We start from the raw sequence: 24,401 nt of genomic DNA on the forward strand, positions 1-24,401 counted from the left end.
GCCCACTTCTTCCACTATTACCTTGCTAGCCTCTGCCATGGAGGCCCCCAAGATCCTGGGTCTGTCACAACTGCTTCTCCTTCTGGGTCTCCCTCTTGCCTATGGAGACCCTCTGTGAGTAGGGGAGGGGACGGGATGTATCTTCCTCTGGCCACATCTGTCTCTTTTTCTATTAACACGTCTCCAAGTGTCTCTTCTTGTGATCGATTCCTTCTACATGTTGGTGTATTCCCATCATTGTGTTTCTTTCCCTCTGTATACCTCCCAGTTAATCACTCTTCCAGCTCTGAGATCCTACGACTTCTATTACGTTTTCTTAGAGGGTTTTCTTCTGGTCTAGCTCCTGGAAGGGGTCTCCTTGGCATATTTTAGTATAATCCCTGGCGTTTTTCCCCCTGCATAACTCCATGTGATATTCTTGGCCTTTTTCACACTGTGTGTCCCTGGACAGCCTTTTGGCCTGGGCTCCCCTCAGCTTGTTATCCTTTGTGTATCTCCTGGTACAGGTACCTCCTGGTGACCCCTCGAGTTCTATGGGTGGGGAGCCCAGAGAACATTATGCTTCAGGTGCATTCGGACCCTGAGAAACCTCTGGTCGAGACTCTTGAAGTGCTTCTCACCATTTGGGACTTTCCCCTAGAGAGGAAGTTGTTGTATAACCTATCACTCACACTCAACCTAGAAAACAACTATATGGCCTTGGCTCCTGTGACGGTATGTGGTGTAGTTTGGCGTGCCATGTTGTGAGGTTGGGTTTGGTAGAGACTCCATGACAGATCCTCCAATGCCTCTTCACTTCGAGGCAACTCTGGAATACCTGGTCTCGGGATTAATGTTGGTTTGGTCAGACCCTAAAAGGAACTTCCTAAGAGTGAGGTTTGAATCATGGACTCTAGTCCATGGTTCTTGGAAGCCTTAAAGTCCAGAGGCAAGGGACTGGACTCTATGACTTCTGACTTTCCAAGACTGTCCAGGAGTCCAGGAGGAGCTGTCAGGCAGAAGAGTTGGAACTTTATTTGAAAGACAACAGGGAAATTTTTTAAGCAGGGGATTGCCATGACTACCTTCGTGCATAAGAAGCACAGATATGTATGTAGTTATTTATAAAAATATAAAATAGTAAATTTTAACAAGGAATGTATAAACCAAAGAGATTGAAGTCTGAAAGAAAAATTAGACATTTCCTAATACAGTTGCTCTCTGCAAATGTGCTCCATATGGATCCAATCAGAGCTAGAATCTGAAAGGACCACAAAGGAACCTTAAAGAAAGGTCATCTTCCAACCCCTTCATTTAAGAAAACCCAATTAACATTTGTTTTTATATCACTCACATTTTCTAATGTGCAGGGTGACAAAAATGGGAGAAGCAGAAACATTTGTGAATGATGTTAACAGAATGGGAAGAGCAGGACTTGATAACTGATTGGATCTTAGAGTTGAGAGAAAGAAAGGGAAGAAGCAAAAGATAAGCTCGAAGTTAAGAACATGGGATGTTGGCTAAATGGAGATGCCCCAGACAGAACCAAGGAAGTCAGTGGGAGGAGCAGGTTTGAAGGAAAGGTACTGACTTGGAGGCATGTTCTTCCCAGATCCCTGAAAGCGTAGTCTTCCCTCCACGTCCGGGGAAGCAGTACGTGGTCCTCAAAGCCTCCTCTAAGAACTTCTCTCTGATGAAAACCATCCTGGTTGCTCCACATGCTGGCTACATCTTCATCCAGACGGACAAGACCATCTATACCCCTGAGCAATGGAGTGGGTCCCAATGCCTGGGAGGGAAAGAGGAGGGAAGGCTGACTCGTAGCTTTTGGCATTACCCAGAAGGCTCCCCTTTCTCTCTCCATCATCCAAAATCTCTGGGCTCCAGGTTTCCCAGACTGCTTAAGGGCTGGGGCTCTTAATTAATGACCAGAATTTTCAGGCTCTAGTTTTCTTCACTGTCTAGGATTTCTCCGCTCTGACTTCTAGGGTCAAAATATCTGGGCTCTGGATAACAACATACCTTTGTTTCCCTCCCAGTTCAATACAGGGTGTTCACAGTGAACCATGGATTAGACCCAGTGCTGAGACCATTCACCATCAACATAAAGGTTGTTTCTTATGGGTCTTGAGAACTGGGTCCTAGGCAACTCAACAGAACTAGGGAGACCCTGGGAAATGTAAACTAGGAGTGGGGGTGGGCTTCAGTATCTCCTGACTCTCCTCTTCTTCCCCCTCCCCCCAGAATCCTCAAGGCATCTCGGTCATCAGACAGAACCGAGGGGAGGAGAGTGGTTTCTTTGTGGGTTCCTTCCATCTCCCTGAATTGGTCAGGTATTCCCTTCTCTGCTCCCTACCCCCAAATCTCCTCCCTCTGATACCTCTCCTTCCTCCCCTTCCTCCTGCTTCTCTTCCTCCCTTCCTTCCTCCTCCTTCTCCCATTTACACCAGGCCTTCCCAAAGTGGGGCCAGAGGGAGGGAAGTCTGGAGGAGGGGGTTGACTAACCATTGGTTCTAGACTGTGACCTTCCTGCTTCAGTTTTGGAACCTGGACTATTGAGGCTCATTATCAGAGTGGGCCCCAGAATCCATACAGCGTGTCCTTTGAAGTGAAAGAATATGGTAAGCAACCTTGGGACTACAACGTTGGACATGTGGTCTAGGATTCTGGAGTTCTAGCTGCTGGATTTGGAGAACTGGGATTCTGGGTTTCTGGCCTGGGGCTCTGGACTCTAGACTCCAAGTTCTCCTCTCCTTTGAAGCTCACCCCTTCATCATCTCCAAACTTTCTCCCTGCTTAGTGCTCCCATCCTTTGAGGTCCAGTTGGTTCCCAATAAGACCTTCTTCTACCTTAATGACATGACTTTGGGGATTGATATCGAGGCCAGGTGAGCACTGCCATCCCTCATATTCAGACAGAGGAGAGAAATGCCTTACATGGATTAAGGAAGTATAAAGGGTCAGAAAGGGAGATAGAGAGGCACTTGGGTCTGGGACCAAGTATTCCCCAGCCTCTTCTGTAATGAAAACTGGGAGAAATCGCAGATATTTGGCTTCTGAAGCATTTGGGGAAAGTGAGAACTGGGGTCCTAGGAGCTCTGTGAGGTTGTGTGAAGGTACTTCAGAACCAGCAAGACAATTTTCTCTGGGTCTCTAGATATGTTTTCAACAAGCCTGTCGATGGACATGCCGTGGCCATTTTTGGGATAAAACTGGACTCTAGTTGGATCGCCATCCAGGACTCACTGCAGAGAGTAAAGGTTAGCGCTGATCCTCTCTAATCCCACCATCTTCTGAGGTTCCCCTTACTCTTCTCAGTTTTTCTTCTCTTTTTTCCTGAGCCAGATTTCTGAAGGCAAGGGACATGCTTCCCTCAGCAAGGACACCCTGACCACACAGTTCCAGGATCTCAACGATCTCCTGGGGGTTTCAATTTTTGTCAATGTTACTGTATTCTCCTCTGGTGGGTGACCCTCTTACCTTTCTACACTACTGTACCTCTTCTTGTTGTTCTCCTAAACTGGGTTGGAAGAAAAAATGGGAGGAAGGGAATGAGGAGGGGACTTATTTGGGCATAACAAATAATTCTTTTTTTTTTTAGAATCTCACTTTTCTCATCTGTAAAATGGGTCAAAAGGCTTAAAATCCTCTCCATGGATTGGGGGGGCGGGGGGAGATCAGAAGTTACCTAGTCTCCTGAGGCCTGCTCTCCTCAAAGGCTTCTTTATTTACACAGCGAGTGAAATGGTTCAGGCTGAGCACTCAGGGGTGAAGATAGTCCAGAGTCCCTATAATATCAAATTCACCAGAACACCTCATTATTTCAAGCCTGGAATGCCCTTCCACTTTGGGGTGAGAAGTCACCAAAGGGTGCAGATGTGCCCATCCTTTACTTTCTTCTCCACCCCCCAAGATAGAGACTCCTTCCCCAAGGACAAAGATACTCCCCCCACATTCCAGACCCTTCCCCCCCACTCCTAGGATAGAAACCCCTCTCTTTTCTAGGATACTCATTTCCTCCCAAAACAGACTGTCCACCAGCACAAAGACATGAGACTCTCCCCACTTCCTAGACAGAAATGACCCCAGATGCTACCTGATATTTGGACTAAACAACAGTATATATCCTTCCCCCACCAACCCTATTCACAGGTCTCAGTCACCTATCATGATGGGTCTCCAGCATCTGAGGTTCCTGTGCAATGTGAAGGCAACAGGGTCCAGACTTCAGCTGAAGGGCTTGGTTCCTTGACCCTTAACACTGCAACCAATTTGGAGAAACTGTCCATTCGAGTAAGGACACAAAACCCAATCCCCTGGAGTTAATTAAAGATGGAGTGGAAAGAATAAGGAAACCCAGAAGGAATACAGAACCTGGGAAAGGGCTGTTGCTGAAAGGGGTGACTTCATTCCCAGATTTAATCCCCACCTCTCCCTAGGTAGAAACAAAGGATGAGTTTCTTCAGCCCCAGGAACAGGCCTCTGCTGAGTTGACAATCCAGGCCTATAAGACTCAGGAAGACTCTGGAAACTTCCTACACATTGAGGTCAACACTTTGGAGACTGAGGTTGGAAAAAGCCTTCAATTAAGCCTCAATACAAGGCACAAGAATCAGGACATCAAAGAAAGAATCACACACTTCACCATCTTGGTGAGGAGAGGGGGTCCCAAGCACTCTGGCATATGCTCAGTAGTTACTACCCAAGGACGAGAAGGGGGACCTTAGAGAGGAATGTAGTACCTGACTTTCAGGTCTGCCAGCCCTTCCAGAATTGTTCATCATTGTGCTTCCCCTTCCTTTTCTCCCCTTTGCTAAGTTACTGAGCAAAGGGCAGATCACACATGTCCAGATCGAGCCCAGGAGAGTCGGGGGTATTGTAACATCTTCCATGGTCCTTGTGAGGCCAGAACTACTGCCATCCTTCCGTATCCTGGCCTATTACATCCTCCCAGGCTCCAGTCCAGAGCTTGTGGCCGACTCCATCTGGATTGATGTGAAGGACACATGCATGGGCACGGTGAGCCATGAGCTGCCTTCCTTCCTCCATACCTGTCCCCCAATGTCCCTGTCTCCAGTGCCTTCTCTGTTCTTCCTAGGATGCTAATGTAGGGTCCAAGCCATAAAACCCCCGAGGTCAGAGATAGAAAAGCTCAATCTGGATTGGAATGATTGAAAAAGGCTTCTGGGAGAAGATGAGACTGAAGATAGTAGGATCAGAGGGGCAGAGAGCAGTGAGATAGATTATGCAGTCATGAGTCTTTAAGAGCAAGTTCTCAGGGGGAGCACTGGGTGCTGGTAAGGAAACTGGGCTGAGAAGGCTGGGGAAGACAGGTAGGAACAGCTAAATCCCACACAGACCCAGGGAAGAAGCTGGGGAACCCCATTCCCACACCTTTCTGTGCCTCAACTTAGCTTTACCTACCCATGCCCATTCAGCTTCAGGTAGGCCTGAAGGATTCAACTGATGATGGAGTATATGAACCCAGTATCCTTGTGAACCTACTGCTGACTGGTGACCCTCATGCCCTGGTGGGTCTAGTTGCCGTGGACAAAGCCGTCTACGCCCTAAACAGCAAGCACAAGATTTCCCAGAAGAAGGTGAGGTCATCCAAGGAACTCCAGATCCAGTTGCTACTGGGCTTAGCTTGGGACAACCCGGCTTAAGTTCTTCCTTGATGGTCCACAGGTTTGGGATGTGGTGGAGACTCGAGACATTGGCTGCACTGCAGGAAGTGGGAGAGACAACCTGGGTGTTTTTACGGATGCTGGTCTGGACCTCACAACCAGTGCTGGGATAAACACAGTGGCTAGTGAAGGTGAGGGAGAGAGACCTTGGGATGCCAAGGGGAGAGGGGCCTGCCAGGGAGTTGAGTGATATAGTATAAAGAACACTAGATATAGAAAAGCAGGATCTTAAATCTGCCACAGTCAACTTGGAAAAGTCCCTTTCTCCAGTCTGAGGCTCAGTTTTCCCAGCTGTAAAATAGAGTGGTGCTAGGTAGTTGCTAAAATTCTTCTGATTCAAGGTGATCAGGAAGGTGGCTGTGAAGGAGACAACATGGAGGGAGCTAGGTGAAGGAGTTGGAAAGGGAGTTTTACCACCAACAGGGTCTTTGGCCATAATGGGGGTAGGGACGTAGATTAGGGGCAAAAAAAATCTAGCTACCCATCCCCAGCCAGTGAGCTGCACTCATTCTTGGGGATAGAAAGTACAATTTGAAATGACCAGATGTCCTGGTGCACAACTCAGAGGGTCTTCCTCGCCTTCTAGACTGGCAATGCCCACGGAGTTCCTCCTCCTCCTCCTCACGCAAAAGCAGGTCCCTGAAGATTCTGGAAAAAAAAAGACAAAAAGGTTAGTATCATACCTTTGTGGTGGCTGCTCCTTAAATCCATGAATCCCAAATCTTAGTACCCCCAAAATCTCTCATTTCCAAACCCTGAACCCCTCAACTTTGAAGAACTATTTGAGAAAGGGGGAAGGCAAAGACTAGGGGATAGAAAAGAAGAGCTTCTGTGTTCTTGGTCCATGTGAGCTGAGGACCTTCCCCTCAATTCCCTCCTTATGCAGTGAATGAATTCAGGGTCCAGCTGGAGCGACGCTGTTGTGAGGCGGGCTTTCGGGAGGGGCCTGTCGGACTCTCATGCGAGGACCGGGTGCCCTGGGTACGCCACGGCCCCGCTTGCAAGGCTGCCTTTCTACAGTGCTGTCACCATGGGGCAATGCTGGATCAAGAGGCCGAGGCGGAGAGGCTGTTGCTGGGGACTGGTAAGGATGGGGACAAGGAGGAGGAGGCAGGAGAGGGCAAACCAGGGGGCAGGCACCCCACACACATGTCCTGCAGCTGGTGAAGATGAGGACCCAGACTTTTGGATCCTGGAAGAGAACTTGCCAGTACGCACAGTCTTCCCTGAGACTTGGCTCTGGAGAAAGGTCACTTTGCCAAAGGACCCTGCCCGGGGTTTGAGGTAAGACCGAGACTCCCTAGGGTTCCTTCCCCCAATGTCTTAGGACCAAAACCAGAGAGAGTGTGACCTCAGCAATAACAACTATTAATACAAAACAGTGGCTGGGTCTGAGAAGCAAAAAAAAAATGATATTAAAACTGAAATACAAAGGTAAAAACTATGGGGTTTGGTTGTGGGAGAGTGACCATAACCCCACAATAGGGATTGTGCCAGACTTTAATCCCAAGACAGTAACAACAGTCCTTGAACAATTGACTGCCTTAATGCAGTGGTGACTGGTTAAAATGGAAATGTCCCCACCCCCGCCTCACCCCCTAGACTTGCATCTATGACCATCCCTGTGACCCTGCCTGATTCCATCACCACTTGGCAAATCATGGCTGTGAGCCTCCGGAAGGGCAAAGGTGAGTCTTCCCTGCCCCACATACTAAAGTCCCAGTGATTGTCCTGCCGGGCAGGTAAGCACTGCCAGACCTACTTGTTCCAACAGTCCCAAATCTCCCTTTGCATAAACTTCTACCCTTCCTCTGTCTTTCCTTGTGTCAGGTGTTTGCATCTCAGAGCCTCTAGAGCTGGTGGTCAAGAAGGCTTTCTTCATGGACCTGAAGCTGCCTTTCTCTGTGGTCAGGAATGAGCAGGTCCAAATCCAAGCCGTGCTGCATAGCTACCTGAAAAGAACTGCCCGGGTGAGGAATCAGTGGGAGCTTTGAGCCATAAGGGAATCCTGAGTGAGACAGGAGCAAGTTCTAAAGGGACCATGAGGGATGCATATGTGAGGGACATGAGTGAGCTCTGTGGGATCCGTGAGCAGTGAACAGGCCATGAGTCAGCTGGATAGCGTCGTGACCGCTCTTTACAATGGGCCTGCATTCCCATGCATTGACCATCAATCAACCAGACATTTCTAGATCAACCCCATGGGATGTACTTGGCTTGGTCCCCAAAGTACAGGGGAATGCTGAGAAAGCACTCAGTTCTCTGGGTTCATGGAAGACAATTAACAACCAGGATAGCAGAAAACTAGGTCACACCATAGATTTCCAGTTCTCTCTATCAATAAAATCACAGCTAAGTGTCTCATTGGGTAGAGTGCTAGGCTTAGAATCTGGAAGATCTGATTTCAAAAGATAAATAAACTACAAACTCCTCTCTATATCATTTAAGTCTCTTAATGATCTGGCCTCAACTTACCTTTGTGGACTTATTTCAAATTACTCCCTTCCATGGACTCTGGTACAGACAAACTGTCCTTTACCCAGGATGTCCTCTAAGTCTAGAATCCACTGCTTCCCCTCCTCTGCCTCTGAGAATCTCTCCTGCTTCTCCTCCTCTGCCTCTGAGAATCTCTAATTTCTTTCTAATTTCTAATTTCTTAATTCGGTTGCCATCTCCTACACAAATCATTTCCTGATCCTCCTAACTGACAATGCCTCCCTTCCTCCTCTTTCCAATCCCTTCGTATTTACTTCGCTGATATTTTGTATATATTTACATGTGTAAAATGAGTAGTTTGAAAGTCCCCATGTGCCCTCCATTGCTAATATTCTATGAATCTAGGACCTGCTTACTATGTTGCTTTTACGTGGGCTGTCCCTCTCTCTCTTTCCAGTCCCTATTAGGCTGAGTTGTGAGGGCAAATTCTAGGTTTTCCCTCCTTCTCCTGTTGAGGAAATAAAATTATTAGTGGCTCCCCATGAACAGCTATCAGGGTCCTCTTGGTTGTGATGATAGTGTCTGTTCTTATTCCTTTCCAACCCAGGTTCGTGTAGAATTTCCCTACAAGAAGGCGCTGTGTAGTAAGGCCAGCAAGACCCAGTCCTTCTTCCAGAGAGTATCTGTGCCTCCTGCCTCCTCCAGGGTGGTGTACTTCATTGTGCTTCCTGTAGAGCAGGGCAAAGTTGATGTGGAAGTCAAAGTTGAGGGATTTGGTGTCTGGGACCAAGTGAAGAAAACACTCTTTGTTCAGGTAACTAAATCTCTTAAAGTTGAGACCAGATAGGAAGATGGGGTGTTGGGGATAGACAGAGATATTGTAGTGTGGCTGTTGGTCCCTCATATCACCATAGATGTTGTCTTAAACATCCCAAAGTCTTTTTTTGCTTGGATCACTTTGATAATCTTCATAGGGAGGTTTTAGAGCTGATCTTTGGCCCTCATAAGATGTATCCCCTCAGAATACTCCTATTTCCCCGCTTTGCTCACAATATCCCCAGAAGGGGAAAATAAATAAAATAATCTCCATTTTACAAATCGCTCCCTGTATAAGTAGGGGAGCCAGGACTTGATCCCCCAAAGCCCACGTCCTTTCTACTAGACCACAAATTTACAGAGAATACCTAATGGAAGTGGAGGGGGTGTTTGTCACCAGAAACCAGAGTTGATCCTGTGCCTTTGATGGACACATTTTTTCCTGGCGGGAAAGATTGGAGGACAAATTGTCAGGCTAAGTTGTTTATACTGAGGAAGCAAAGAATTTATCAGAATAGATAAGTCTCTGTCCTATAATAAACTAGAGCATTTGACTAGAATTTGAACTCAGGGCTTTTGAATCGGAATTTTCTTCTCAGGCCACTCCTGCTCTGGGTCAGCTCACCAGAATGACCAGACCAGGGGTGCTGGCCAAAGTTGAGTGGACACAGCTGGGGGCAGAACAGGCCTCCCCAAAGGGGAGTGCTCACATACAGGAAGAAAGGACATAAGGAAGTTAAGCCATAGCAAAATACTTTTTTTTTCTCTGTTCATTATTATTAAAGCCCCTTTGACTTCACATTTCAAGAAGTAGTTTTATCTTTTCAAATGATAAAATTTTTCCCCACAAGGTATGGTGCGGTGGAGAAATCATTAGGCTTGGAGCTAAAAGGCCTCCTCTGAAAAGCCAGCTGCATTATTTTTTAACTGTGTGAACTTGGATAAATTGTAGCATCATAGGAGATCAACACCAGTCATCCTGATCTTTGTCTTGCTAATGGACACCAGTGAAGGAGAGAGTGAAGCTGATGATTTTGCACATCTCTTCCTCCCTCAAATTCGATTTTCCTGCAAGTCCAGACATCATCCTCCTGGGGTCATTGGTCCTCTTTGAGAGCAAAGGATGAACAACATCAACAATAATAGCATCATAGCTTTCAACATGGAAGGAATCTTGGTTTATAGATAGGAGGAAACATGACATAGTCAAGAGAGTATTGGACAAGAGTCAGGAAGATCTGAATTCAAATTGTACCTTGAAACTTACTAGCTGGTTGTGTGACTCTGGGAGCATCACTTAATATTTCTTAACCTCAATTCCCTTATCTATAATATGAAGATTATCAGAGCACCTCCCTCTCAGGATCTGTATAGACAGATCAAATGCAATAATATATATATAAAGCATGTTGCAAGAGCAATGTAAATATTATTATTATTAACATTATCATCAGGAAAATGAGACCAAAAAGAAGTAAATGACTTGCTTGAAATCACACAAGTAGTAAATGGTAGCACCAGGGATTTGAATTCAGTTCATCCAATTCTATAGCCAACAAATAACCATTATACCGTGTTAGGTCCCTTTACCTGTTTGGTCTTAACCTCTCCCAATTCTAAAATGGGCGGAGGGATTGAACTACATGATCATGATCTCTAAGTTCCGTCTTCCGTTTTGAAATTCTTTTGACTACAGGCAGAAGGACAGATAGAGAGACTCTCTTATAGCGTGCTGTTGGACCCCAAAGGTTTGTGAGAACACTGGTCTAGGAGGAATGGGAAAGCACATGGCACAGGTGTGGGGGTATTCCTGGAGGTATGAAAGCCACCAAGTTGGAGCACTGGGGAGAAACTCAGAAGCCTTGCTCCTAAAATAATCTAGCTAGTCCATGAGGCTAAATTCCACCAGCTCCAGTTGCCTCTGTCACAGTTTAGTCTTTTTAAAAATAATAATAGTTTTTTTTATTTTTCAAATATATACAATACATAATATATGCAAATATACAGTGCATAATTTATACAAATATATACAAAAATCATTTTCAACATCCATCCTTGCAAAATCTTGTGTTCCAAATTTTTTTCCCTCCTTTCTCACCCCCTCTAGACAGCAAGTAATCCAATATAGGTTACACATGTACAATTCATCTAAACATATTTCCACATATACCATACTGTGCAAGAAAAATTAGATCAAAAGGGGGAAAAAACAATATAAAAAAACCAAGCACACAACAACAAAAAGGTGAAAATGCTATGCTGTGATTCACATTCAATCTCCATAGACTTCTCTCTGTTTGGGGATGGCTCTTTCCATCACAAGTCCATTGGAATTGGCAGGTCAATCTTTTTGCATCCCTTGACTTCACTCTCCAGGAACATCTTGAAGGGTTCCTGGAACTAGGAAACTATGGGAAATTCATTTCTACCTAGGTCTTACCCAGCAAGAAATTGTGCAGAGAAGTGCCTTTGAAAACATGGTGCCTGGCACAAATGCAGAAGTGTTTGTCAGTGTACAAGGTAATGAGAGCAAGTCATCCCCATAGAAGTGAGACTGCTGGGCTGCAGGGGGGACCCATCCTTTCCTTAGCCCGAGGAGGGTTACTCTCAGAATGATGGCCTCTCATCTCTTTCTTTCCAGGAGATATTCTTGGTGAGCCCATCCTTGGAGCCCTGACACCATCTGAATTGCACAAGCTGCTAACAGTGCCAACAGGCTGCCCTGAGCAGACCCTGAGCTCTTTGGCCCCTTTGGTCATCCTGACCCAATACTTGGATGCCACAGGGCAGTGGGGTCAAGTTGGAGTGGAGCGAAGAAACCAGGTGATGGACAACATTGTTTCTGGTAAGTGTCTGTGTGAAGTGGAGGAGGCTGTTAGCTCTTCCCAATGTGGGTACATGTTTCCCCTGGTCATTCCACTCTAACCCACAAACATCAACTCCAAAGTGCCCAAGTTATATCAGAATCCCTGCCTTGCACAAGTATTCCCAGGATTGGCATTTCCTCACTTACATACTGACGGTCCTCCTCCCTCTGCACCCAGACACTGACCATTTCCCCAAGTTAAAATTGAACATTCACACACAGCCACTTGTGCCCACACACACACACACACACACACACACATCATCTGACTGAATTTTTTTGTCAGTTGACAAGGATTAAAGTGCTAAAGCCATGCTCTCAAGGAGCCTATATTCATTTCTTTAAGTAGTATTTTACTTTTTCACCAATTACATGTAAAAATATTTTTGTAAGATTTTAAGTTCCAAATTTTCTCTCTTCTTCTTCCTCTCCCCCAAGATAGCAAGCAATCTAATATAGGTTATACATGTGCAATCATATTAAACATAATTCCACATTAATCATGTTGTAAAAAAAAAACAGAACAAAAGGGGAAAGCTACTCCCCCCAAAGTGAAAACAGTTTGCTTTGATCTGAATTCAAATTCTATAATCCTGGATGTGGATAACATTTTCCATCATGAGTCTTTGGGGATTATCCTGGATCACCAAATTGCTGAGAAGAGCTAAATCAATCTTTGCTGATCATCATACAATGATACTGTCACTTGCACAATGTTCTCCTGGTTGTATGTGCAAGATACATCCAGCAAAAAAGGGACACTGACTCCCAATCACAAATTACATATCGATGACTATTCTTCCCAATTTACAGCCAGACAGGGCAGCTAAATGGTGCATGCAATGGACAGAGCACAGGTCTTGGAGTCAGGAGAACCTGAGTTCATAGGTGGCCCCAGACACTTACCATTTCCTAGCTGTGTGACCCTGAGCAAGTTACTTAACCCCAATTACCACTCAAAAAGAAACCAGAATAATCAATTGATACTCAGACAATGAAACTCTTCCATATCTACCTTGTAATATGCCTTTTGTTAGGTGTGACACCCTAGTCCTGCTAGGATGGAACATGCCCCAAATTACACTACAATGGGAAGTTACATTCAGACACTGACACCTTCCCCATGTTTCCTTTGGGTGTGGTGAACCTCTGAGATTCACTTAAACATCGATACTGTCCTAAGTTACAATCAGTCTCGGACACCTTTCCTCCATGTTCTATCAGGCTGCAGGTATTGAAGCTCCATCCCTGGCCACAGGGTTCAGTTACAGTCAGAGACACTGAGCCTCCCGGTTCTGTTGCACTTGGACACTGATACCCCCTGAGGTTTCCCTGGGGTCCAATACCTGGGCTGATCCTCTGCCATCTTCCTGACAGGTTATGCTCGGATGCTGGCTCACCGGAATTCAGAGGGTACCTACCACATCCACCAGGAAAGCCCTGGGAGCACATGGTGAGGAAGCTGTTGTCACTGCCCTGGGCCAAGGCTCTCCTCCATCATTTCACATACACCTCATTCTTGAAGTACTGCAATATCCTTATCTTACCCTGCCGGGTCCTAGAATTGCCCCCAGTGCTGAATCCAGGCCATCTAACCACAGGCTGGGTGCTGTGGTCAGGGAACCGGAAAAGCACATTTTTCTGGAGACAGGGCAGGAATCCCCTTTTCTCATCCCCAAAGTGCAAAAGCTTGGTGTATTATAGATGAGATCCAGGTGTGGATGTTGCTGCCCCCACAACTAGCAGAAGAGTCCAAGTCTGGGAATCAGGAGATACGGGTTCCACTGCCAACTTTGTTGGGTTAACTCATTGTATGAAGCCTCAGTTTGCCCATCTGTAAAATGAAGACAATAATATCTTTTTTGGAAAGCTCAAAGTGTGATTGAATATGACAATTAGAAATATTAATTAACATACTGCTGGAGCTCATTCACTTTGGGGGGTGGGGGAAGAGAAGTAGACCCTAACCTCAGAGGAAAGCTAAAGGGATAAAACCCCTGTGCCATATTTCCTGTGTACTCTATGGCCATCTAACATCTGTGCACACTTCCTCTATTCTGCAGGCTCACCAGCTATGCATTCAGGGTTTTTGCTATGGCCTTCAAGTCAATGACCAAGAGTAAAATAGAGCTAGATATTCTGTGCAGCAGTGCCAAATGGCTCATTACCCAGAGACAAGAAGAGGATGGGAGCTTCCAGGAAAAAGCCCCAGTGATTGTAAAGTCCATGCAGGTAAGCACTTGCCTTCTTCTTACAAAGGAGCAAGAGAGTAGTTAAAAGGGGATGGAGAGATAATGGCTTCTCTGGGCCCACTGCCCATTAAGGCATCCTCCTTTCCTCCTAAACTTAGCCAGGCCCCCTGCCCCAGAGTCTTGAAAGTCAGTTTTGGACAATGGTACAGTTCAATTCAATTCAATCCAATCCAATAAATATTTATTAAGGGCCTACTATGTGCCAGGCACTGTACCAAGTGCTACTGATGTTAAGACATAAAGAATCCCTGCCCTTGAGGAGCTTGTAGTCCAATGGGAGGAATCAATATGTGAGAAAATACAAATCAAGTTATACACAGGAAAACAGGGCAAGCCCTAAGCAAAGCTGGGGTCAGGGAAGAGATGGGAAGCCCTCTACTGTGAGCTGGAAAAGGTCCTTGGGCCCTTGGCGCTTGTGGTCATCAGGGATCCCAGGAGATTTGGTGGTATAACTGACAAGACTTAGGGATTATCGAGTCCAACTCCCTTATTTCTCATATAATGGCACCAAGATGAAGTGACTTGCTCAAGGACCCACGGGCCAAAAATTAAGGAGCCAAGATTCAAACTTGAATCCTCTCACTTGAAATTTGGCACTCTTAGGACTCAGAAATGGGACAAAGAATAACACCTGAGAGAAGGCAGCCTAAGTCAGTGGAGAGAGCCTTAGGCTGAGAACTGGGAATCCTGGCTTAGAGTCTAGCGACCAATTTGCTGTATGATAATGAGCAAGTCCTTTCTCTTCTTTGGGACTCAGTTTCCCCGCATGTAAAATGAGAACATTGCACCAGAGCCCTTAACTATTCTGTGACTCTGAATATGAAATTTAGGAACCCAACGCCATGTCTCCAATCAGACCCTAACCTTCTAAGAGAGCGTGGTCTGGGTTTTTTCCTTTTCTTCCCATTGCCCAACTTGACTTAGGAGATCATACCAACAATTTGGGAAGCCTTCCTAGAAAAGGACGGGTCCCAAACTGAGCCCAACGATCTCCAGCTTTGTGGTACCTCCCACATCTCCAGGGCGGATATTGGGGTTCAGAGGCCAAAGTTTCTCTGACTGCTCTGGTGCTGATTTCCCTGGAGGAAGGCAAGATTCTATGTACCTCTGAGGACCTGGTAGGAAGCACTGTCACTGACACAGGGAAACACAGGGGAGTCTGGGGAGACACAGAAGTCTGTGGTCTTTTCTGTGCCTGTGGTCATGGGGTCCCAGCTCTGATGGGAAGCACTGGGGTTGGCCCTGTTGAGAGGCACTGGGGCTGGCCCACTGGGAGGTACTGGGGCTGGCCCATTGGGAGGTAGCAGGGCTGGCCCCGTTGGCAGGCACTGGGACTGGCCCTTTTGGGAGGCACTGGGGCTGGCCCACTGGGAGGTAGCAGGGCTGGGAGCAGTGCTGGCTTACCAGGACAAATGACAGGCCCTTCTGACCACCATGCCTCATAGAATGTGAGTGCCAGCATCCAGAAGGCTGCCGCCTTCCTTGAGCAGCAGCTACCAAGTCTGAAAACAGTATTCAGTGTGGCCGTTGCCTCTTATGCCCTGGCCCTTGCAGACAGCCCCCGGGCTGATGACCGTCTGGATGATTTCGCATCACCGGGTGAGTCTGGACATCCTATGGGATAATGGCTGTATGTTAGCATCTACTTGTATCAAGATAATGTGAGCCTCCAAGCTATTATTGAGTTGATCTCTTTGGCCAGCTTCCCTTTTTCCTCCTTATATTTACATATATTTTGAGAATTTCATTCTGAGATCTTCTCATGCCTCTTGGGCTAATTTCTCCTGCAAAATATTAAGCCAACTGGATTAAACCAATATTCTTTCTCTGAACCCTTTAGAATCTACTCTACAAATAATCCAGGTACAGGTCTTGCTTCCTTTCTTCTGTCTATCACCTGTCAGCCACCTGTCTCTCCCTTCTCTGCCCTCCCCCAAGCCAGGCTCCTATTTTTTCTATTCAGCAACAACTTTCTTCATGTTGGTCGGAATCCAATCTATAGGAACAGTTTCCTTGGTTACTTCCTCCATCTCTTAGAGGATGACATTCTCACTAAGATTCTGCCCTGGACTACGACTTAATAGGAACAGTAGACAGCAGAAGTCAGCTCTCTTGTCCAGACAGTAAACGTTACAGAGGATTCAAATCCCTCGCCTGAGCCTCCGACTCCCTGATTCTTGAGCTGGCCCAGAGACCACAGAGGCTGGGGAGTAACAAATTAAGCCTCTTTCTTAGATAAGAGTCACTGGCGGGTAAAAAATGACAAGAAGTCGCTCTCCACGGTGGAGGCCACGGCGTACGCTCTCCTGCAGAAGCTGCAGCTCGGTCGACCTGGAGACACACACGCCATCAGCAAGTGGCTCATTGAGCGGAGGGAGCTTGGCGGTGGCTTCCAGAGCACCCAGGTGACTAAGGCGGGGGCCCCACAGACGCAGCTGGCCGGGCCATAGGAAACTATCACGCCTTTCTTTCCTGCACAGACCACAGTGGTGGCACTTGAGGCCCTGACCCGGTACCGACAGGCCATCCCCGCTGGCGGGAACTCGGCCATCCAGGTCCAGATCGCCGTCCCCACACGGGAGTTCACTGTGAAGTGGACCCTTGACCAGACTAGTACCTACCAGCTCCGCTCTCACAAGGTATGGCCCATGTGAAACCAGCTCAGGCTGCCAGGTCCTCCCTGTCCCTGCAGCCTGGATCCAGAACTAGCGAGGTCTGCCCTAAGGGAACGTCTAAGGTTCCTCCATAACTCTGGCGCTCTATTATTTTGCCCTCAGTTCTCGGCACAGGATGACCTCATCATCAAAGCTAGTGGTACTGGGAAAGGTACCCTCTCTGTGAGTCTGAATTTTCTTCCTCTGGGCTCTAGGTCAAGATGTTGTATGGGAAGACAAGCTAGGATGTTCCTGCTCCTCAGGAGTCCCCCATCCCTCCTGGCCTGAGTCCCAAGAAATCTGTCACCTAGCCTCAGCCAGGAAAAACCTAAGGAGGATTTTTCTCCCACTCACTTGCATGCCTGAGACCCTTCTGATTTTCTTTCTCTTTCAATTAGAGTCTTTCTCTGTTCTCAGGAGCTCCCTTCTCTTGCCAATTAGCACATGGGTAGATAGGTGGGGCCAGTCATTTTCATAGGGAGATCTCCACTGCAATCCTCGAAATGGAAAGTAGAAATATATTCTTCCCCCTACTATCATTGCCCTGCCCTGGAGAAACCCAATAGGAATGCAATAGGAAAATTGACTATTGAACCGGATGCTCTGACCCCTCTTATTCTCCCCTCTTTCATCTTCTCTTGGTCCAGGTCTTGACCATTTACCACAAGCTTCCAGACAGCCAAAAGAGCTCTTGCCACCCTTATCATCTGAACGTAACCCTGCATCCTGATGGTGAGTCCCCTTCACTAACACTTCCGGGGCCTTCCTGAAGAAGGGAGCCATCCCTATGTCCTTGATAAGCCTGATATTCTCCCCCCACCCCACCCCTGAGGGGAGCAGCAGACTTCCAACCTTTTCTTGTGAAAAGTAGCAACTTGTCTGAAAGTCTCCCTCACTGGTTCTAAGGGTGAGCACAGAAAAACCCCTGGAGTCTCAGCTCCTCCGCAGGCTTTCTCTTATGGGTATTTCCACAGAGAGAAGAGAAGAAGAGACCTATCATTTGAGGATTGAGGCAAGGTACTCCCATTTCTATCTACTTCTATGAGGTACCCTGATTTCCTGTCCCTCAGGACATGATCTATCCTGCCCCACCATAGTGCTCAAGTCCCTTGGCACTGGAGGCCCTGTAGCTCCGAATCTTATAGACTATGTAAGCTGGACTTAACCATTACATTCTGTGCTAGGAACTATCACACCCTGTGATGCCGCGTGGCTTGTCTGTGGATGGTTGTTCCACAATATCAGGTCCACAGACTTGGCAGGAATCCCTTCAGACATCAAATCCCCACCCTCCTGGATACTCCCAACCTGCCTGAGCCCCCTGCTTCACTGAAATAGCACTCTACCTTCAGGTACTTGGGTCCCCAAGATGCCACAATGACCATCCTGGAAGTGTCGCTGTTGACTGGTTTCTATCCTGATGAGGGTGACTTAAAGCAGGTGATTCAGAGAAAGGAGAGGAGGGGTCCTTAGTTGTATTTGGAATGATAGCTACAGTTGGTGACTAATCAGAAATTGTCTCCATTATTTCTTTACACCCTCCAGAAAGGTTTGTGCCTAAAGCTTTGTTCTCCTGGTATCTCCTAGTAGTTGCCAAAGAGGGAAACAACAAACCAAGTAGTACATAGCCCCAATTCTACAGAAAAAGAAATCTAAGAGAATGAGTATCATTCGCCCAATGTCACATAGCAACTTGGTGGCAGGACCAAGCCTGGGCCCCAGGGCTCCTGACTTATCTCTCCTGGACCCATTCCCACTGAACAATAACACTTCCAAAGAGGGTTTCTCTGTTCAGATGTAAGAAATTTGGCCTCAAGTTTCCCAAGTTTTACAAGTGAATAGGTACTTCTCCTCAATCTTGATGAGCATTAATGCCATTTCCTTTAGGGCTTAGAACCCCAACTTTCCTGAGTCCCTCAAGTTTTTGAGTTCCCAGCATCTAAATCCTTGACACCCTCAATATCTCCTATATCTCCTACTCCCTGAATTTCCAATTTCTCAAATTCCTAATGTCTCAGAGGCCCCGAGCTCCTGACACTCCTAAGTTTCTAGTACTAAATATCCCTGTCCTGCCAAATCAGCCATTGTTTCCAAATCACCAACATTCTAAACTTCTGATATGCTCTAAATTCCCAAGTCTCTTATTTGTGATATCCAAGAGGCCTGTCATCTTAGTGCCCAATGTTCCTGAGTCTAGATATTACAAGTCTTGGATGTCCCCATCCCTCTATTTCAGCTCACAAGCAACATTGAGATGTATGCTTTCCAGTATGAGACCAAGACCAGCTCCAGTAACAGCTCTGTCATTCTCTATCTGGAAAAGGTGAGACCAGAACTGTCCAGGTCACCTGGGAAATCAGCCCCAAACATAAGGATGTACTTCCTGGCATTCTGAAGGCACATCAAGGAGTTGACCCTCAAAATACAATACTCTTTGGACCACATTCATTAAGATGTTCAGGAACTGCCCCAATATATGACTCATTAGTACATACAGGAAACAAATACTCAGTTACCCAATTTTCTCAGACTTATGTCCATTAATACATAGTTCCCTCTGGTTCGTGACCATTAAAAAGTGAAATCAGTCAAGCAGCATTCATTAAATGTATCCTTGGCACAATATTAAGTCAAAAGTGCTGGGGACAGGAGGATAACAACAGTTATTGCTTTCAAGGAGCTCACAATATAATGGGGGAGGTAACATATAAAAAAACACACCTATGTACAAACAAGATATGTAAATGATAAATTAGGAGTAATCTCAGAGGGAAGACGCTCAGGAACAGACACCCCAAATATCCCTCTTCTCTAGCTTCCCCATTGGTGTATGGGGAGCTGACACTTGCAACTACCTCTGTCCCATACCCATTAGCACACAGTGAATTGGCACAGAGATATATATCTTTCTGTAACCTGTGCCCACTGACATATTAGAATATGTGAGGGCAATGGTTATTTCTCTAGCTAGAGCATTAGGCACCCCTTTTGGTCCTAGACACAGATTTATGGAGTCCACCCCTTCCCAGGCAGGTCTTCTTCCCCAAATGCTTCATGATTAACATCTCTGGGCCTACTGGTCCCTTCCCACAAATAATTTCAGTGTTCAATGTTCCTTGATTAGTGCTTCCCTGGTTAGCATCTCTATAGTCAGTGTACCTCAAAGTAACATCCCTGCAATCAGAGTTCTTCACGGTCATTATGTCCCACGGTCAGCACTTCCCATGGGGGAATGTCTGCCATAGTCAGTACCTAGACAGGACCCTGTCTGCCCTCTCTCTCAGCTCTCCAACCAAATGAACACTGTGCTTAGCTTCCGAATTCATCGGCTACTTAATACAGAACTCTTGCAAGCTGCTCCTGTCACCATCATCAACTACTATGAGCCTGGTGAGTAGGGATCAGAGTGAATGGAATTGTGGCTATAACTTCAAGAGTAAGGGAAAAGGAGATGAGCCATATCTAGAAGGCTATAAAAGTATACAGAGGAGAGCTAAGGAGAAACCATCCGGAAGGGGAAAAGCCAAAGGAAGAACAGAACACCCCCTGGTCCTTCAGATAGTATTTAAGTAGGAACTGGGAATTCTAGGAGCTCAGGACAGAGCTACAGTCTCTATCCCTGAGACATGAGGAACAGGAATGTCACAGGCTACAGAATGGAGATCAAGTAATCACCTTTGGAATGAGAAGGTTAGGAATGCACACTGTAAAGGGGGAGAAACTGAAGAACTTAGATATTTTCTGGACACCAGAAACTGGTGCAGGAGACTCAGGGGGTTTGGATTATGGTGCAAAGCACCACAAATGATCTGCTCCATCATTCTGCCTGCTATCACTCAAATCAATTCAGGCCAGTAGAGGTCTTTGATACTAGGAAAGCTGCAGGACCCTGAAGGTTCCTTGGTTTTAAGCCCCTTGTTTCTTTGCTAACCCATGGGGGAATGTCAGAGGAGAGATGCAGGGTCTTCTACAATGTGCCGGGAGATGCTGCACTAATGAGAAGGATCTGCCATAAAGACGTGTGCCGGTGTGCTGAAGGTGAGCTGGGGCTCTGGCCCATCTGGGGCATGGGGCATGGAGAAGAGCTGGATAGGCAGGAAGAGCTGTTTCTACCCTGGTCAATATAAGAGGCCCACAGGGGCCTCTAGAGATAAAAGAATTAATTTTAGGGGGAAAATTTTTTTAAAGAGCATAAGAATTAACTTTGGGAAATGCTCTCTCCTAGGCACAATTTATTGCAAGGATACATGGAATCAGAGACAGACCAATTTTGCAACCTTTAAAGGGCTCTAGAAACCATAATGCTGGGAAGGAATCTGGGAGACAATAATTTGGAGGCACTGATAGTTAGATGATTGAACATGCAGGCAGAAAGACCTGAGTTCAAATCTCAAGCCTCAGACACTTGGTAGCTTCCCTTCCCTTTCCATTCCTTCCTTCCCTTTCCCTTCATTTTCTTCCCTTCCCTTCCCTTTTTTAAAATCTCCCTTTCCCTTTTCTTTCCTTCTTTTCCCTTCATTTTCTTCCCTTCCCTTCCCTTTCCTTTTTTTTTTATCTCCCTTTCCCTTTTTTTCCTTCTTTTCCCTTCCTTTTCTTTCCCTTCTCTTCCCTTCCATTCCCTTCCCTCCCCTTTCCCCCTTTCTGTCTGCCTCAGGGTCCTCATCTATAAAAGTCAAACAATAATAACACCTACCTCCCATTATTACTTTGAACAAAATGAGACATTTTAAAGTGTTTTTCAAACTTTAAAATGCTATATGAAAGCTATTATTACTGAAGAAGTCAGGGAAGACAGAGAATGACAAAGCTGGAGGGTTTCAATTTTTATTTTTTTATGGGCGGGGGGACTAAAGAATAGTCTGGAGCAAAGGAGTGAAGAGTCTAGAAGCTTTTGATTGAAGCTGCCTCTCCATCCATGTGCTCAATTCTCTGTCCTTCCATCTATCTATCTGTTTTTCTTTCTTTGGGCTCCATTCTCTCTAATGAAACCAGAAAAGTGTCCATCCCTAACCAGTAGCTACAATAATATCAACCAGAAGGAACTCCAGATCACAGCTTGTCAGCCAAGTGTTGATTTCGGTGAGTGCCAAAGTCCCTCCCATAGTTTACAATGGGGTCCAAGGTTCTTATGTCCTCAGAGACGGACACCTTTGATAAATAGGGCTCAAATGAATCCATGAACCCATATGGGTTAAGGGTGGGCGAGAGCTGGGAGTGGGTTCCTACACATCGGAGCTAGATGACCTCATTTTCCAATCAGTTTATAAGGCCCACTTGACAGAACTGGAGCAGATTGACACCTATGTCTACTACACTATGAAAATCCTGGAAGTCATCAAAAGTGGTGAGTGCACTATATCCAATTGCACAGGTCTGGGGAGGGCAGAGGAATAACAGTTTAGAGGGAAACAGTCTGGGCTTACTGCATGTTCAGAAACAATGGTGAAACTGGTCCAATTAGAAAGGGAACTGTTTATCTGCAACAGGCAGAAGAATCACATCCATGAGACTTTTATATCACCCACATCCAAAGTGCCATTAACCCCTCTTCATTTTAGAATCATGGAATGTATAGCTGGAGAGACCTTACAGATTACCTAGCCCAATCCCTTCATTTTACTTAGTCAACAAACATTTATTAAGCACCTTCTATGTGCCAAGTACTGTGCTAAATTCTGGGAAGACAAAAAAAGGAAATAAACATTCCCTACTCTCATGGAAGGGGGTGGGGGAGACACACAAACAAACATTTCCAAACTAGCTATAAGTGGTTTAAATTGGGGGTGATTGTGGAGGGAAAGCATTAAGAGTAAGAAGGACTAGACAAGACTTCTTGTAGAAGCGGGGAGGACTTGGGTTCAAATTGGACCTCAGACACTTAACACTTTATAATTGTGTGACCCTGAGAAAGTCACTTAACCCCAATTGCCTTAATAACAACAACAAAAAAAGACTTGAAGGAAATCAGGAATACCAAAGGATAGAGATGTAGAGGAAGAGAGTTCCAGGCATGGGGAACAGCTACTGCCAAGCTCAAATTTGGAAGATGGGATGTCTTGGAAAAGGAACAACCAAGAGGCAGATTCTGGAGCAGATTCTATGGACAGGGAAAAGGTATAAGAAAACCAAAATGATGTGGAGACAGGTTAGGATGAATTTGAAAAGCTAGTAGAAGATTCTCTATTTTATTCTTCATACACTAGGGGGCCATTGAAGTTTATTGAATTTTACAGTCAAAGAAAAAGAGTCAGAAACTTTAGAGTTGTCTCAGTGATGTTAAGTAAAAGATCCAGCTTTTCTGCCTCCAAAATCTGATGATTTTCCTTCCTCCTCCTCCTCCCAGTCTTGATAGCCTGTATGGTGTCTAATTCCAAAGTACTTGAGAGGGGTTGTAGTTGGGTAGATTCTCCTTCCTCAGCCTCAGTTCCTCTAGTTGCAAGTTCCCTTCTCAGAAGAAGGTTCATCCACTTCTTCAGCTCTTAACCTGACTCTAATTCTGACATTCTTAAACTTCCTTATAGAAGCTAAGGAACCTTCCTCATTTCTCTGCCCTACAGGTACAGACATTGGAGTTCTCAACAAAAACAAAAAATTTATCTCCCACATAATGTGTTTCCATGCCCTTGGGCTGAAGGCCAATGAGACATATTTAATCATGGGCCAGTCATCAGATCTGTGGAAGATGAGAGATAAGTAAGTTGCAAGGGTGGTCTTGCTTGTTGGGTGTGGGGTTTGGAGAGTTCCTTAGCCCATGGCAAGGATCCTGTCCTACCTCTAATAACAGAACTCTCTATGTAAAGAACAGTGGGACTAAGGATGTGAGACAGAGCTGGCATTAAGGCAGGTTTTAGAACACAAGTCTCAACCTCCAAGCCTCTCTAGCCAACAAGTTAAACTTCAGCTCTGCAATGCACTAGTCTCTCCCATCGGACAAGATGAAGAAACTTAATCTCCTCTTTTCCTCTTTCTTCTTGTTTTAACAGCTACAGCTATGCTTTAAGCACAGATACCTTCATCATCAAGTGGCCAGAAATATCTGATGTTGATTTTTTGGAATTTCGAAATGAACTAGAAAAGTTTTCAGAATTTCTAACTAATCATGGCTGTGAAAATTAGCTGGTCAGCATCCAGCTGTGCCCTCAGAGGAGTGATAATAAAGAATATGAATGCCTCCTATCACTCAGCAGAGAGCTGGTAGAGGCACAGAATGCGACATACAATTTCAGACGTAGCTATTGTATTAATTTGTTTTTCTTGATCTCATTTTTTATATTTGTTCTATTTGGGAACAGGGACTCATTGGAAAATGATGATATTTTTAAAAAGAGAAAAAGCATCAATAAAAATTTGAGGATTTAAAATACAAGTGGTATCCAGGCTATTCCTTCCTAATGATCCAGGGGCTCTAGCCAAAAGAACCATCATTTTTAGTAACCTAAGGATTATGAATATCTGACCCAGGTACTTTGGTATCAGCATTTTCAGAGGTTTGGAACAGGTTAAGTCCCAAATAAAGGACAAGTATGTCATAGACAAAGGCTTAAGGTGAATTTAGCAAGAGGCTCCAGATACCTCTAGATATAGGGGCTGCTGTGTGGTTCCCACAGAGAAGGTAAGAACAGGAGGGAGGGAGGGAGGGAGGGAGAGAGAGACAGAGAGACAGAGACAGAGAGAGAGGGAGGGAGGGATACACAGAGACAGAGACAAAGAC

General features: G+C 45.8%; 1 protein-coding gene across 1 annotated transcript; it reads left to right on the forward strand.

Annotated features, from left to right (window-relative positions):
* LOC100913655 (venom factor-like) lies at positions 1-23,915 on the forward strand. Its single transcript, XM_031947490.1, has 41 exons — positions 1-114; positions 507-714; positions 1,592-1,754; positions 2,019-2,089; positions 2,224-2,312; positions 2,518-2,600; positions 2,780-2,867; positions 3,137-3,239; positions 3,325-3,442; positions 3,716-3,831; positions 4,132-4,272; positions 4,419-4,631; positions 4,798-4,998; positions 5,418-5,579; positions 5,668-5,797; positions 6,253-6,336; positions 6,553-6,750; positions 6,827-6,950; positions 7,269-7,354; positions 7,497-7,636; positions 8,710-8,916; positions 10,615-10,666; positions 11,352-11,438; positions 11,560-11,763; positions 13,162-13,237; positions 13,848-14,016; positions 15,059-15,154; positions 15,482-15,635; positions 16,272-16,441; positions 16,517-16,675; positions 16,814-16,873; positions 17,338-17,422; positions 17,665-17,707; positions 18,043-18,130; positions 18,927-19,013; positions 19,975-20,080; positions 20,639-20,728; positions 21,683-21,769; positions 21,951-22,034; positions 23,248-23,383; positions 23,674-23,915. The coding sequence occupies exons 1-41, from the start codon at positions 38-40 to the stop codon at positions 23,804-23,806; spliced, it is 4,968 nt and encodes a 1,655-aa protein (XP_031803350.1). The 5' UTR covers positions 1-37; the 3' UTR covers positions 23,807-23,915.
* Positions 23,916-24,401: the final 486 nt, after the last annotated feature.

Source organism: Sarcophilus harrisii, chromosome 1, assembly GCF_902635505.1.
Source record: "Sarcophilus harrisii chromosome 1, mSarHar1.11, whole genome shotgun sequence".
Taxonomy (NCBI): Eukaryota; Metazoa; Chordata; class Mammalia; order Dasyuromorphia; family Dasyuridae; genus Sarcophilus; species Sarcophilus harrisii.